Source organism: Protopterus annectens, chromosome 3.part0 (genome assembly GCF_019279795.1).
Source record: "Protopterus annectens isolate FY-2018-M chromosome 3.part0, PAN1.0, whole genome shotgun sequence".
Classification (NCBI taxonomy): Eukaryota; Metazoa; Chordata; order Ceratodontiformes; family Protopteridae; genus Protopterus; species Protopterus annectens.
This window is the reverse complement of record NC_056731.1, coordinates 1,984,613,526-1,984,631,351: the sequence shown is the minus strand read 5'-3', so window position 1 is coordinate 1,984,631,351 and position 17,826 is coordinate 1,984,613,526. Positions and strand designations below refer to the sequence as shown.

Genomic DNA, 17,826 nt, shown 5'->3' with positions numbered 1-17,826 from the left:
TGCCTACAACCACATTGCTAGATTTATAACAGGTTCCCCATATTGCACCCACCATTGTCTTAACCTGAGGAAACTTGGCTGGTTGGAACTGCCCAACCTTCTCAAACTTAACCAACTCACTGAAGCTTGTAAAATAATCAACCAACCAGATAGAACTCCCTCACTGTGTAGCATTCTGACCCCATACACTAACCTTAATAGTCTTCGATCATCCAACAGCACCCAGATCCTAACCATTAAAGCTAAGAACTCGGGTGGTGATGCCCTCTTTGCCAACTCCATTGGCAAGCCGTGGAACTCCCTGCCAAACTACCTTAGAATTACAACCTCGCACAATCAGTTCAAAAACAACCTGAAAGAATATCTCAAGACACAATGGCTATGCCCATGTCGTGAACCTGACTAACTATATATCTCAAACCCTTCTAGTCCCATATCTCCTTAGTCCATGTTTCCCTATGCAGATCTTTAAAATCTCTCAACCCTAATTGTAAACGGGTGATTCTTGAACTAGTCTATATACTATTAGTATATAAGAAATCACTGCTGTGTATAACCTGCTGTTTGTTCCTTTGTCTTATTTAACATCTATGAAATTTTTTTCTCATCTTGTAAATGTAACATGTACCCTCTTTTTATAACTTATATTTTCAACTTGTATTAACCATTATGTTGGAGCTTTTCTCCTCGGGCCTCTACTGAAAAAGGATATGTATCCAGCTAGACTAGCCCGGTTAACAAATGTAAAATAATAAAATAAATAAATAAAAAATTATATTTTGGATGTAAAATACTTCCTCCACCAACAATTACATATACTACATCAGGTATGAAACATTAGGTAAAGTAACTATTCCCATAAAAATATATATATATATTTATATATATATATATATATATATATATATATATATATATATATATATATAGTTACACTTCAAAACATCTAAAACTTATAACATCTAAATTCAAAACATCGAGACCACAATATCTATAACCCAGAACATCTAAAACCCATAACATCGAATCTCATAACATCGAAACTTTGCATCACAACATCGAACACTACAAATCACATGAAAATAATATCCCCTCCACCTATAACATCACCAAACTAACAAACACACTTTTTAGTACATTTCTGCAGTGGGGCAAGTCCCCCTGCACCCCCCCCCAGTAAATTAAATATACCAACTCCAAGATTGCACTACAGTGGGAAAAAAGTTAATTTCCTAACCCCACTGTATTGCGATCACCATAAAGAATGTACACATAATATCTATATCACTTGCCTGTATGGCTTAAAAAACACATACAGAGTGACAAAATAAACACTATATAAATATTATGTAAAAATTCCTACACTATATAAATCAAAACTATATAAATAAAAACTACATCTCATACTGATACCACAAAAATAACAGATTAAACTATGACATTTACACGTTTCATGATACACTCTTCCATGTTATATATTTTCGATGCTATGAAATTCAATGTTTTGAGTTTTAGATGTTTTGGGTTTTATATGTGTCTCAATGTTTTAAATTTAGATGTTATGAGTTTTAGATGTTTTGAAGTGTAACTATATATCTATATCTATATATATATATCTATATATATATATATATATATATATATATATATATATCCTCTCTCTCTCTCTCTATAAATATATATATATCTATATATATATATATATATATATATATATATATATATATATATATATTTATATATATATATATATATATCATACATACACACATATATATATATATGGATCTATCTTAGTACATCGACATTTCACAATACCGAAACTAATTAACCGACACCAAAACATCGAAAGTCATTTAACCGGCCAGAAGATCGACAGTTCACAAACACGACATCGCATACACCCGACACAACATACCAACAAACAAAACACATCCCTATCCAACACTCACACACACAACACAAGCACACTAAAATCCTTACAAACAAACACTAACCCATACATACACAACTATCCACAAACCTGACCCAAACCCTTACCCTAAGGTCCGTCACTATCGCACACTCACCTAACCCGCCTAACCTAACTCACTTAACCCACCCCTACCCTACAAAACACCAACATCGACACTTACCTTACTCGACACTCACCTAACCCGCCTAACCCTAACTCCTTTATCCCACCCCTACCCCTACAAAACACCAACATCGCACACTTACCTTACTCGACACTCACCTAAACCGCCTAACCCTAACTCACTTATCCCACCCCTACCCCTACTAAACACCAGCATCGCACACTTACCTTACTCGCACCCTATCGTCCGTCACTACCGCAGACTTACATATCCTTTCCCCATCGCAGCTTCTCAGCGTCGGTGTCTTCCTCCGTCGGTCTTCTGCCTTGTCGATCTTCTGGCGTCGGTAACGTGACTTTCGATATTATGGTGTCGGTGAATCCGTTTTCGGTATTGTGAAATGTCGATGTACTAAGATAGACCCATATATATACATATATAGGTTTATCGGGTCATAGGTGTTTGCTAGGCTAATGACCACAAGGGCCTTTTTAAGACTAGCCGTGCATCCCAAATCTCTGACAAGTTCTGATACCATTGATAAGGGTAAGCAGGGTCTTAGGGGATGAAACGGTTGCAAGCTAGGGCCTGGGAGATGAACCATTTACAAGTTGCCTGTGTCCATTAGAGACATAGGTTCCAAACCAGGGATGGATTTCCTGCCCCCCATCCAATTGTCCAGGTTGCAATAGAATTAGGTTAGGGAGGAACTCTGCTTCACATAGATGGGAAGCCTGTTCCAGAGACAGTGTAATCTCTGGGATACATACCTGTCTCTCCAGCAGGTTCTGTTTATATCACAAAGTTTAAGTCTTTAGAATGGCTAATTCCGATTCTGTGCATGAGGTCCATCAGAGTGGGGTCTGACAATACCCCGTATGTCAGGCATAGCTCTCCCATCAAAAGCCTGTAGGAGACAGAATACAGGGATAGAGCCATGAGGCAGTCTGTATAGGACATTTTACTTAAGCCCTGCATTCTTTTAGTGAGGAACCTCTGTGGATGTTCCAATTGTTGGATATGCCTGATTAGTTACATACTAAAAGGGGGATTGTACTCAATCATAGGTCTGATGAATGCTGAATACAGTAGAACAAAGACTTCCTTGGACTTAGATGCCATAGCTTTGTTTATAAGTTGCACAACATAGAACAATTTCCTCACTACTGTAGACACATGATGGTCAAAGGCTAGATTACTATCTATATGTGTCCCTAAGTCCCTGACTACTGGGTCAACACTAAGGGTTGTGTTGTCAATATGATAGTTACCAGTGGTGGATGACTTCCTAAAGGATACAATTATGCATTTCTTGGCATTTAGTTTTAGTCCATGGCTCTGACACCAGTTGTTTGTCTGTGTCAGCCCCTCCTGGAGAACATTTGGGTCAGTGTGGGATTCAAAACCTGACATTGGCCTTGACTTCAGAGAAGTAAATGCCAAAAAGGAGCAGTCCAAGGACTGATCCCTGAGGGACTCCACTTGTGACTGACCTCTTTCTAGAGGTGAACAGCCCAGTTCTAACATCCTGGATCCTGTCTATGAGCCAGCTGACTATCCACTGGGTGACATATGAATTTGTACCTAACCTTTTCAGTTTGTCAATGATTACTGAGTGAGGAATTGTGTCAAATGCCTTGGCCCAGTCAAGGTAGGCAGTGTGAACCATTTTGCCCTCATCCATTCCTTTGGTGACCTTCTCAAAGAAGTCTACCCGGTTGAGTAGGCATGATCTGCCCTTGATGAAACCAAAATGGGTTGGGTCCAGTGTCTGGAGGTTTACTATACCACTATTGATCATTTCCATGATAATTCTTTCCATGGCTTTACATATATACCTAGTGAGACTTATGGGTCTGTAGTTTCCAGGGTCTGTAGAAGGCCCATCTTTGTGCAGAGGGATGACTGTTGCTGTTCTCCATTCATGCAGTATGAAGCCTGTTCTGTTTGGAGTCTATATTTAAACAGCAATTCCAGAGGCCTCGATAGATCATGCTTCATGCTATTTAGAAGGCATCCTGGGATATTGGTGGGCCCATTGATGCAGTGTTTTTTGTCCTTAGAGAGAGCATTAAGGATCCTGGTAATAGCAGGGGGAGTTATATTAGATTGCATTTCCTGAGGGAAAGTTGAGGGGGAGAGAGAGGTAAAGTTGGAGCTGAATTTATTGGCCAGTAGGTTTGCTATATCTTTTGGCTCACTATAGGTGGCTCCATTTACAATGAGCTCTGCAAACAATTGTGCATTGCCTTTGAGATTGCAGACATAGCTAAAGAATGCCTTGTGGTTGTCCTTGGCCTGCGTGGCCAAATTCACCTCAAATTTGGATTTGGTAGACTTTATTTGTCATCTGAGATGTTTGTTTAGTTTGATGAGAGTGTCTTTATTCTGCTGGGTGCTGCACCTCCTAATTTTTGCCATGATTTTCTTCCTTCTGTTATACAGCCTCTTGATTTTGTGATTCCACCAGGGTGGCTCATTTTTTTTTTAGTTAGTTCTGTACTTCTTCCTGATGGGTACAGCTGCCTGCCTCTATGCAGCTATTAACATGCTTGTACAGGATTTCTGTGAAAAGTTCTGCAGAGGCAGCAGTGTTCTCAGGGTTTATGGGGCTTGAAATTGTGCCAGGTTATCACTTAATTGCAGGAGGTTACCTTAGAGTAGTTCCTGAATAAGCCAGGTATAGCTGGGGGTCCAGGTTTTATTTTTACTTCAAAGGAGACAATTTTGTGGTCTGACCTTACCAGAGAAGACATTACAGTAGGGGGTGTGCAGCACTCTCCCATATTAGTGAGGACCAGAGCCAGTATGGCTGCACTCTTGGTTGGTGTATTGACTATCTGGTCAAGGGAGTTTGTGTTTACAAAACCCGAGAATCTGTGTGCCTGTACATTTGGTGTCGTATAGGAATCCCAGTTAATAGTGGGGTAATTAAAGTCACCCATGAATATAATATTGAGTTGGATGGTTAGTGTTTCTGTTAAGTTTAAATACATGGTATGGGTTTCCTGGGTCATTGAGGGGGACCTATAGCTGACAAGGAAGTGATATTGGATTCTGACTATGGTGATTTGAACATGGAGCAGCTCAAGTGCATTGTCCTGTTTGACCAGATTTGAAGTATATTTATATCTGATGTAAACAGAGACATGTCCACCTTTGGTCCCTCTCTGTGTAGTAGCTGGTCTAAATGTTTGGAAGGCATTATAACCTTGCACCGTTGGTGTGCTCTCCATGCCTTTAAACCATGTCTCAGTGACTGCACAGATGTCGGCATTCTCTAAGGTGAAGAGAGCTTTTAGGGAGTGGAGTTTCTTGTTTAGACTCTGAAATATATATATATATATATATATATATATATATATATATAGGTCTCATTTCAATAAATGAAATTACGTTGCTACAAAAACTAATCTCACAACCACTCTTTTCTGAAAGTGCATTTTTTCAAAAATGCACTTTAGCGAAAAATAACCTAACTGAAAACAAAAAAAAAACACAGAGACATGCACACACACACACACACACACACACACACACACACACACACACACACACACACACACACACACACACACACACACAAAACAGACATACAAAACAATTTAACAGATAAACCATTCTATAAGCATAATAATACCCTTTGCGGTGGTCTCTTCCAGGGGTGTAGAGGCACCCCTGGGTGTACATTATTTCCACAATAATACACTCCCGGTTGGGCTTATTGGACTGTGAATGAATAGAAATAGATATCACTAACTGTATTTGTTTAGTGCAAATCATTTTGTGTTACATACTGCAGAAGTGAGCATAAACCAATTGCACAGTCTTTGTTTTCACTTCTGAAATTATTTGTAATGTTTAAAATTCTAGACAAAATACATAAACTATTCTGTGTGAATGTTCTACTTGATATAACATGTCAACATCACAAGTATGAATTCAATATTGCAAGATGATATATCCAACAATTTTAATAGAAACAGTATTACATTGAAAAACTTCACATCATAATTTCTATATGGTATATAACAAATAGTTCAGTTTATGAGCATATTTTATTAAAAAAAATGCTGTTTCTCAATGAACACAATACTCACAGTGGTTTTCAACATCTCAAACACAAACATGAAACTATGAAATCCAGTTTATAATAATACATTACATCTTCTTTCCTTGGCACTCATGGGTATGAATGCCTATGATATCAAGATTTGAAGACAACAACTTCAGAAAATGATTTATGTGCAATGTGAATACATTGAAACTGATTACATCAAAAAGGTCATACTATCCCAGCAGATGTATTTTAAATAACTGTTAAAATTAACTAGACATGGCTGTTGAGAGAGATGCTGAGGTGTGACATATAAGCCCTGTGACATGATTTAGTTTAATTATGTTAGCTAATTTTATTCTACTCAGCATAGGTCATTATAAGGGGGACTCTAGATTTAAAAATGTATTTTGTTAGCTGTTCAGTTATATGCATTTGAATGTCGAACCAAAAGAAATAATTTTAAGTGACACAAATCTGTACATTATAAAAGATTACATAGATGCAAGTCCCCCAAAACAAAGAATTGTTTAATCATTGCAGCTGCAAATCTAGATTGTAAATGTCACCAAATCAAACATATCTACTGTTAGGTAATGTTTCATTTTACAATCAGTGAACAACAGCTATGGTATCATCATTAAATTACAATCATGGAAACAAAAAAAGTCTCAGGATTAAAATTATAACTCTTAAATGCCTATAACACATATAGAACACAATATAGTTACATGACATGTAAGACATAACTCAGTGACGCATTTCAAAACACGCAATAAGTAATACCGCATCAGTATTTACAAAAGTTATAATGTATATTCTTCATCTATTTACTCCAGTATAATTCTTATGTGTCTGACAGTACATGAAAACTGGTTTCTCTGTAACATAAAGCAAGGGAAGTCTTTGACTTTTGAGAATGTTGTCTTACCCAGTATTTGACAGGGATTCAAGTACTGTCTTCTCCAATTATTTAATGATTGTTGATAATGTTTTTCGATGGCTTTGCTGAAAAAAAAAATCTTTCCTTCTGTGTGTATTTAAATAGTTTTGAGAAGAATATCAGTCCAGACATAATAACAGGTTTAGAAAAAGATAATTGTCACTTTAACTCTGAAAACAAAGGAGAACTGACGAAACACAGTAAAACAAATGCCTACAAAAATGATTCTAATATACAAACCTTAAAGGTTACTCACCTTTTCTTTTCTTGAAGAGTGTGACTGTTTAACACTTCTTTAAAAGCAATGTTTTTTTAACGTATTTATTCACTTTCCATTCATTGATATCTAAAATTTATGTAATACAGATCACACTGCTGACAGTCTATTTTCTTGGATCATTACCTTGAACATCTATATTTTACAAAAAGCAAGTGTTTTCAAGAAAAGATAACCACTCATTACAAACATAACACCACTAAAAGTGGATCTCAGCATGGAAACTATTATTTCCAGAGAGCCCATTGTTTACAAATACATACCTTTTAAGGACAGTATTATCAAAAAATCCTCATGATTCACTTTTTCCTGTATAGTCTACTTCTTAGCTTATAAGGTAAGATCTTTCTGAGATTCCAGAAAATTCAGATGCTGATGCTCAGTGTGAAGGTAATGAATATGTTGATGATTAAAATGTCAGATGAATTGGTCATGATTTAAAATCATCCATATCCCTCATTCAGTTACTAAAACAGCAAATACTTTTCCTCACATGGCTAACAGATATGTATGGTTGCATACATATTTAACTGTGTTCATAACTGGATGCAAAAATGCACTTTTTCACAATAAGTAATGCGATATTTGTTTTAATTAGACTTGTCATGATGGAAACATGGATCTCAATTTATGTTTAAATTCTCATTTATGCAACTTTTTCTAAGAATATAACTTGGCCTATAGATCTCTCTCTCTCTCTCTCTCTCTCCCTTTCTCTCTCTCTCTCTCTCCCTCTCTCTGTATTCACCTGCTTACACCATATATTTCTTCTGGCTTTCACATGACAACAGATGACACCACTAAGAGCTCTAGCATAACCAACCCATTAGAAAATGATTCACTGAAGAAATACTGCATAAGCATTCCATTTTTACAACTCCAATCATTATATCCATTTATGCAGGCTACAATGAGCATCACATGAAAATGTTGTTAGGTTCAGTTACATGAAAATTGATTTAAAATGCTGCTGCATTTATCAGTAACGTGACATGCAGCTAGACAAATGGAATGTCAGAAAGTGAACTGATGCTGATGTCGGTTTGCTAAATGAAATGCATCTGCTCCCATGTAATATATTTACAGTATGACTCAGTCGTTGTCCCTAGATCTAGAACACTGTAAGTTCAGTGTCATGTGCTTTCAAATGCATTTCATTGAGGGATGAACAATGGATATAAGAAACGGAGATGTGACTCAGCAGTTCATGTTGCCAGGTTCTCCGCATTTATGCTCGACATCCGAATCTGAGAGCTGCTCTTGCTCAGAATGGATAATTGCGTCCCCCCGTTCACTCCGCTGCTCGCAAGTGATGGATGGCGGTGTTTGAAATCCACAGCAAAGTACCGGTTGACTTTCCAGCTCCGCCATTTCCTCTTTATTTCTGACTGTACCTTTAGGGAGAAACTTTAAGAAGTCATTTTTATGTACTCAACTGTAAAGATAGTTGCTGAAATAATATACAAAAATAGTGATATGTGATCCACGACAAATGAACTTGAGAGATAGCTGCCAACAGTATTGAAAACAAGAGTTGTATTAAAATATTTAAATAAATGACTGGATACTAGTACGCGTACTCTTACTTACATGAGATGTCATTGGCCAAGGTATCATAATCTTTTTATTTTTATTTATTTTTTTTTTTAAGCCAAGACATTTATGGATTTCTAAATAAATTTGAAGGGAATCACCAAGCTCTGACAAGGATTTGTCATGTATCAAAGTAATGTTTAGGATGTTTTAGTTATATCGCATTCTTTGCAAGGTAAGGACAAGGATATTTATAAAATAAGTAAGTGATGAATGAAGAAATGTGAATAAAGCTTACAAATATATATATATATATATATATATATATATATATATATATATATATATATAGATATATATATATATATATTATAGTTACACACTATCTTGTTTGAAATGAATAGATGGCAATGCTGCATACAAATATTTTACAACTTGGCTAAATACATTCAGCTAGACTGTAAGCACAGGTCAATTTATATTATGTGAATACAAAAATGCTTTAGTTCTGTTCAAGAATGCTACTGGGAAAGGAAACAGGAAGTGGCATCTTATATTGTCCGCCATAATCTAAGTTAATGAAAAACATATCCTGTAAAAAAATGGTAGCTTGATAGTAAATCTAATGAAGCAAAGGCATCTGCTATTCAGTGAAATTGCTGAAACAATGAGATAACTTTGATATTGACGTGGACAGAATTTTAATTTTATCTCAACTCCATTTTATTGTTCTGAGTATCTCATAACTACTTTTAAGAGTAATACAGCTTTATCATATTCTTGTGAAATAATTCTCCGTGAGCATTATGAATTTATAAATTCAGGTGTAGTTCATTTACCATTTTACAAATATATAAATAAAAACAATTAGTAACTAATGATTTGGTTATGGTCATCAAACACTTTACTTTCACATTTAACAGAAATCTACATAACATACATCTGGGAATGAACATGGAGTAACTTACACAGAATGAAAATGTAATGTAGAAAAACATGCTGCAGTCAAACCAATATTGTTGGATATAAAGCTAACTAATTTAATGAACTGGAACTAAATTTGTAATATTGCATATCTCTGAATTTTGCTAAACTGCAATAAATATAATACAGCTTGCTTTAACATTTTTGTTGAATGAAAAACAAAATACATTGTAAAACAAGAAACCATATTTTTTTACACATTAGAAAAGATAAACTAAGCTTTTAGACGTTTTTTTTTTTTACGTATCAGACTATGTCAGCATACATGGGTAACTACTTATTTCCATAAAAATAGTCAGTTTCTACTGTTGGCAACTACTACACCAGTGAGCAGGTGATAAGAGAGAACTGCCAGGGATGAAAAGCCAGTTGAGAACATAAGGTCCCATGTGATGGTACTATTTCTACAACATTGAATACAAGGTTTGAAGTTAACTTGCTTGGATATTTCAACACAACAGAATACAATTCAAGAGATAAATGAAATGCCTGATAACTGAACAGAAATCCTCAAAGAGATATACAGTAGAAGAAATTGTGGGGATTGTAAAATATCTTGTTATAAAATTTGACTTTCGATATCTACTACATGCTTTATTAAAGTATTTGAGAATTAATAGCATTTCCTAAAGAAAAAACATACTAGTCGTTGCTAAGTGATTCACTTTTACTCTTTAATATTTTTACGTATTGCCAACCATAAAAACGTTTGCACAATGACATTATAAAATTTCAGGCAACATAATGCCATGGCCTCACCAACTTTCCTGGGTACTGAATGCCATTTGTTGAAATATGATAAAAATGCAATCAAATAGAGCAACATATACTATGTAGGAGACAAATTCCACAGTCCCTGCAATGTACAAAAAATAAAAAAAAAGATAAAGTGCTGAAACATAGACTTGAAGTTAAATATACAAATATGATAAAAAAAACTTCATATATAGTGTAGGTATACATGCACACACACACACACACACACACACACACACACACACACACACACACACACACACACACACACACACACACACACAAACACATGTTTTTGTGTGTCTTACAACTTAGTGGTTTGCCACATCTCAGCATAATGATATACAAATGAGTATCAGTGTGCTAACGAGAGTTGCAATGTAAGGAAATAACAATAAACATGGTGGTATGACTCAAAAACATAAAAATAGCATGCTGAGTTTTTCTGATCAGATTTTCTGTACAGTGACATTTCTTGAAGAACATAACACGTGTTCACACTTTGTATGTTACAAGTGCTACACCTCTTGAAACAGGTTCTCTCTTTCTGTCTAAGCTACCACTACAGGTCAAGTAAAGTACTGCTTTGAGTTTGCTGCATTTAATTCTAGTCATGATGACTGGGTGTGTAGATGTAACTTTACAGGAGGTTTAACATGTGCAGCCCTGCCTGATTTATAATGTCGGCACTCTTAAGTACTCACAATGTTTAAGTGTTCGCTTAATGACGTATATCGTTAGTTCTCTTATGATCCATGTGATCTTTAGCCGAATATTTTCCTAATGATGCAAGTTTCATTTATGTTACCAAGCAAGCTGTGTTAGTAGCTTCTTTGAATGCTATTGCCCATGGTGTTATGGGCTGCCAACCTCAGTGTCAAAGAAAGGTCCATCAATGTCTGTCATATCATCACCGTCATCAGTAGCCCGCACATTACCACTACTCAGTGGTCAGAAATATCATGTGGGAGCTACTTGAATCATGTCATCCTCAAATGAGATTGGGGGAGATGCATGGAATGCCTGATCCAGTGCAGAGATAATTTTGCATAGCATTAACCATTCTTGCTATGCAGAACTTTGATTGTCCAACTGGGGACACTTTATGAGTTTTGTGGCTGTCACATTCATGAATCCTGCAACAATTCTTGATGCAGATGTGGTTCCCAGAGAGTGAGGCAGCAGAAGAGAGAACTACTGTCTTGCAGGCATTTTATGAAAAATACCATTTCTCTGATGTCAATGACTGCACCTGTACTTGGTCTACATGGTATCTGTTGCATCAACTAAAAGGGTTTCCACTCCACCACATCTAGAATTAAGCATATTATAATTCCATTATACTCGGCCTTCATCAGACCAATAATTGAGTACAATGCTCCCTTTTACATGTACCTAAGCAGACACCTGCAACAACTGGACAGACCACAGGGGTTTCTCATCAGACAATTACAAGGTACACAAAACAAGTCATATGTGGAAAGACTGAAAGCTCTATCACTGTATTCTTTCTCCCTCAGGTTGCTAAGGGATGACTTTTGCCTGGCTTACAGGGTAGTCTCTGACCCAGTGTTGAAGGAAATGCTACACATTCATAAATCAAAGTGCAGGAGGGTCACTCACCTCAGGGATCTTAACCTAGCCTCTGACATGAACAGGTCAAGCTGGAGAGAGAGATACATCTCACAGAAACTGCCACTTCTCTGGAACAAGCTTTTAAATCTTGTGAAACAGAGCCCCTTCCTCACCCTCTTGAAATGCAGCCTAGATTAATGGATGGGTGACCACAAATTCACTCCTGGGGTGGTGCCCATGTCCCTCCTGGACAAAGGACATCAGTACTAAATACCATAGACTTTTAACTCTGCAAAGTTCACTCACCTAACCACCAACAAGTGGGGTAACAAGGGATAAATATAGCCTAGTAACCTGCTATGAACCTATGAATCAACTGTCAGGAAGTGTGCAACCCACAGGATATTATATGCAATCTGTCTATGTTCCAATTCCTATGATTCCTATGTCTAACATGTGTGACCTATACCAGCTTTTCAAGCATGGATACTTTCCACTTGGTAATCTAGTTGTTATGTGCACATATTACCAGTCATACAATCCATGATGATCTAGTGACACTGCAACAAAAAGCAGACCGCTCAGAATATTGTTTACTATTATATGAACAGGTCATTCCACATATGCCTTGTAGCCATGGTTGAAGACCCCATCTGCAACTTTCAGAGAGAGGAAGTAAGGGCATACAACACCACACTGCTACAGACTTGGGATATCTTAAAATGTGTGCTTGGATTGACATAGTGTTGCTTTTGATGCCTGAATACTTCTGGTGGTGCTCTCCATTACACAAGCTATTTCTGGTGTGTACCCAGCTGCACAACTTGGTGTTATTTAAACAGTTACAATATGGAAGACCACAGCACTGGCTGACACTAGTGTTCCAGTAGTGGAGGAGGGGATGGATGAGGCAGGTGAAGAGAAAATGGAGTACATAGCCTTGGTGGACTTCAAAGAGAGGCAGAGATGAGCATAATATGTTATGACATTGGTAGAGAGGAGACATCTGGGTCATAAGTATGGTTCATGAAAGGGCAAACACATAAAAGTGATGCATGCATTTGGGCACCTGGGCTATGCAGTACAGTGCACGGACTAGCCATGATGTGTATTAGACATTACTTAACTAATCCAAGTATAAGTTGAAGGGTCATTGTTGGTGCCTTTGATAAGCCTGCACAAAGCTAATATTTTTTGAAGTGACAGGGTTTTTTTCCTCAGGTGAAGGTTTGGAGAATCCAAGAGTGGACTACCAACAAGGTGAACCAGCAATCCCAGAAGAGGCAGGAGTATAGACATGTGCACTAGGAGAGGCCATAGTATGTCTGCTCTGTATGTGGGTTGTGGCCATGTTCTATTCTTTGTGGGCATGGCAGGAGGCTTGTCCCTGCAGAGGTATGTGTCATTCAAATGCCTTTTACCAAGGAGTTGGCCACTATGGAACTACTGAACACTGATTGTGACATGTATGATAAGCCCAAAATGGATCTGGCCAGATATCATGCACATCCATAGAACTTTCCATGGCCATGGATGGAAGGAAGGATGGAAACAAAAGAGTGCCATCAATTTCCATGAGAGCAGCCATGGCCAGGTTTGGAGGCAATAGTGGAAACAGACACTATCATCCAAGTCTGTGGCTACAGACTAAGATGAAAGCAGCAGTGAAGTAAGAAGAGTGTCATCCATGTCCACTCTAAGGGTAGAAATGACAGAGGACATAGCCTATGCTCACCTGCTGTTTGAAACCTTCCACTACCTTAAAAATGCCTGCCATGGGAAAACAGCCAAGGGAAGCAGAAATGAATGCCATGTGATTTGCTATCCCCTGCAATGACTGATGGTAGATATGGAGGCCATCAACATTTTCTTGCAGGCCATATAGCAAAGTGAGCACTGTCAACATTGTGCATGTAGCATCCATCAGTGCCTGGACCACAACCCTGCAAATTCTCTGGTTGATGCCAGGGTAGCACCATTATCATGTGATACCTATGCTTGAAGTCATTAATTGGCCTTTTTTTGCCTCTCCCCAATGCCCCAATGGCATGTGAATACATAGCACATCTCATGGATGCTGGTGGTGTTTCTGTGGCCTGTGTACTATGTGCGGGACACACAGAGACAGGATATCCATCATTAAACACTGGTGATTTAGGTGGGCCATCATGGATCTCTACAGTCCCCTCAGCTGTGATATGGGTGAAAAATGTCCCCTTCTCTGTTAATGTTGTTGACAGAGCTACTGTGTCCTCTGACTGTGTCATGTACACAATGCCATCATTGTCAACCTCTATAGATGTGCTGTCTTTGGAATAAGCAGACCCATGTTGCTTAATTTTGTCTTTGTGGAACCTGTGGAAGCATACAGATAATGTAATCATGCGAATACTGGTGCATGTTTGATCCCTACTACAATTACTCATGAGACAGACATCTCCATGCCAGAAATTTACATAGGCAATATGCACATATATCTCCCTTGTTAAAATATGGGTTTGTTGATATCCCAAAGTCCCTGGGTGACAGAAATGTAACAAAGTCTGTATAAGCAAACTATGCAGAGGTACTCCCCACTACTGGCTTGAAATGGCATGTCACACACCTTATTAATTCACCCCTTACAGACACGTGCAGTCATTGTCTATGATGTAGGTCTTTGGTGATATGATGTGCATTGTTCCTGGTCACCAGAAAAGCACATGGTAAAGTCTACATACACTAGATGAATGAACTACTATATGCTACATGATGTGTATGTGCCGCTACTCACCTGGGGCATTCTCAGAAGACACTTGGGCACTCTTAATCAGTTCCACTACCAGATGCTCTCCCATAACCCTTTTCATGATAAACCTGGACAATTGGATGGGAAATCAGGAATACACTCTGAGTGCAGCACCTATATCTCTAATGGACAAAGGCAGCTAGTGTCCTGGATTACATATACTCCTTAGAATAATCTCTAAGGCACATAAACTTGAAGGATACAATTGAGATGCTTGACTAGGCTTATAACGGCCCCACCAGTTGTTAGCCTAGTGTATACTTAAGACCATATGAACCTATGAACCTATAATACAGACAACCTCTCAATGTGACCGCCCTGTCAGTGTCATCTCTGAGTGTTATTAGGAACTGCTCTGTCTTTGTGGACTGACTTTGTGTTGTGGGAAAATTCTCAGTGGCAGACCTGGCAGTGAGTATCTCTTGTGTCCTGTTCCTTGCATGTAATATTATGCCAGTCACCCACTAATGCATCTGCAACCCTGTGACAGTGTTTACCAACAACATTTATATGTTGCACCACTCCTGTGGGAACATATACAGATTAATGTGGGTATGCAGGACTAACTGCCCATATTGGACAACACTCACTACCACACTGCTCAAACCATTCCTTTAGGAGGTACTGCTTTGTGCAATGCAATTTGTCTAATATGGGCTAAACTCTTGGCTAGGCTTATAAGAGCCTCAGGGCCAATAGCCTAGTAACCTCCTACAATCCTATGATCCTATGACACAACTGCTGTGACAGTGTTGTGTATTGTTCTATATGTTAGCATGTAGTCCACATACACAGGTCCCTACTGTAGTGCCTAAAGCACAGTCTTTGCCTTAGAACTAGAAGTTGCACATCCACTGCCATGTAACTATGCAACATAGCTTCGCTCTTCTCACACTGTAGTCAGAGTCCCTGCATATATGTCACTTGTTATGCTTGTTTTCTATGGTCTGTGTAGATTCCCCCAAGAGGACTACAACCTGTAATGTTTGGACAGTGAGTCATGGATGGTGGATCACCCCATCAAGGGAACAGCAAAACCTCTGCCTTTTCTATTGATCTTGCTGTTTGGATTTGCCCCTGCCCCCTAGTCCCAACACTGCAATATTCCCTGCACCCTAACTGTGATTGCCACTTCCACCCAGATACGATACAGTCTGCCATATTCCTGCCAGGGTCACTGCAGTGTTAGCACAAAACAATCAGTATAGCTTGACAGCTGTGTGACTCATCCATACACCCAGGAATTGTTCCTGCAATGTAGCATAAACTACTATCAAACCGGTCTGGTGAAGATTTCAGTGCAATTTGCTATATTGCAATATCCTAAGGTTTCAGTGACATACCTGTTTCTTTAGAGCAGTCTCTCATAATACAGCTATCACCTTGTTCATTGTGCTACATAGGGGATTCTAGGGTGGTGATTATGCTAATGAGGTCATATGGAATGGACTTCTCTGAATCACACCAATGCTGTAATGTGTTATCAGCCTTATTTCAATCTGTAATATCAGCCATGGAACAGGATGCAGTGTCAGACTAGCCACTGACACCACATCAGGCTCCACAACAACTATTTGGGCCTCAAACAATCACAAGGCAAGTCTCTCTGTAGAGTGATGAAGGTGTTCCTATTAGAGGTACCCTACAAGACTTGCTGGTGGACTCTGGTGCTGTTTCAGCAGTGGAAGGCTATAGACTGCTCATCAGGGAGTGACAGAGACTACTGAGTCACAGTGGAAGGTGCTTGGGTTGATCAAGACAGAGGTGCATATTTGGCTTGAGATCGTGATTGTCATCATGGAGCATATTCTCATATGCCTGATTGAGTCACATAACTGCACATCACCTATCATCAGGCCACCAGTAGCAGAGACCCGCTACAATGTCATCCACAGATGTAACTAGCTTCTGGCTGGATTCTCTACTGCAAAAGTTTTGCAAGTTGTCCTCAACCCACCCTGTCCTCCACCATGGTGTTTCTCTTTCTTGAGTGTCACTCAGTCTCTTTTTTATGTTGTCTTGACTGTTCCATCACCATTTATCCACCCTATGCCTATTTGTGTATCTCCTTTGTAGTCCTCCCTTTTGGATCAGCACTCCTGTTTAATCTTTGTCTGTGTTGCACATTTGTGTCTCTACTTCTGGTGTCATGACTACAACTCCCCCTCCAACCACATTGTTTTCCTGCCTTCCTTCCCTGTTAAAATTCTCTACAAAATTAAGAGGGCACCTGTCCCTCAAAAAAGATTACCTTCCTTCTCCCACCCCATGCTATTTTTCTCTTCCCATTATCCTACTGTGTTTTTCTCTGCTTGCTCTTCCCCCCTTCTGGCTATCATAATACCTAATTACCTTCTAATTTTTGAAATAGCAAAGTTGGCAATTTGCTGTGTTGCCCTTATGTGGGCTCCCTGCTGTGTCTGTGATTCACACATGTGGTGCTTCAATCTACATGCGAATGTGTAGAGTAACAAGCATGTCACACACATGCTGATGGGCCCAGGTCACATGACCTGTTGTAGCATAATCTACCCAGTAACGCAGTGCCTGCTGTTTTCTCAAATGCAAAGCAGCATTATTCCTAGTATGTTGATGCTGTATTAGCATTTATGAATACCTAAGTCCCGTCAGTCAACATTGCATAATTCAGATCATGCTATGTATCTCAGAGCAGCTGCATTGTTTTTTTCTGAATATCTCTAATTATGTGGGGTATAATCTAAGGGTCCCTCCTATAATGGGTATACTAAGCTACAGAGTAAACCAAATCATTTGTGGATTTGACAAATTTAATTTTCTCCTGGACAGCTTTGCTTTCTATGTTCCAACATAAGT

The 17,826-nt window shown here is 38.4% G+C and overlaps 1 protein-coding gene across 11 annotated transcripts in view; it reads right to left on the bottom strand.

Moving 5' to 3' along the window:
• Window positions 1–6,034: 6,034 nt before the first annotated feature.
• LOC122797235 (pituitary adenylate cyclase-activating polypeptide type I receptor-like) overlaps window positions 6,035–17,826 on the bottom strand; it is a 1,630,218-nt gene continuing 1,618,426 nt past the window's right edge. For 7 of the 11 annotated variants that reach the window (XM_044066074.1, XM_044066073.1, XM_044066075.1 and 4 more), the window contains one exon: window positions 6,035–8,762. In XM_044066074.1, the coding sequence (XP_043922009.1) occupies window positions 8,553–8,762 (210 nt within the window). In that variant the 3' untranslated portion in view covers window positions 6,035–8,552. The remainder of the gene's footprint in view (window positions 8,763–17,826) is intronic. The other 4 variants (XM_044066076.1, XM_044066080.1, XM_044066082.1 and 1 more) reach the window with 1 other exon arrangement.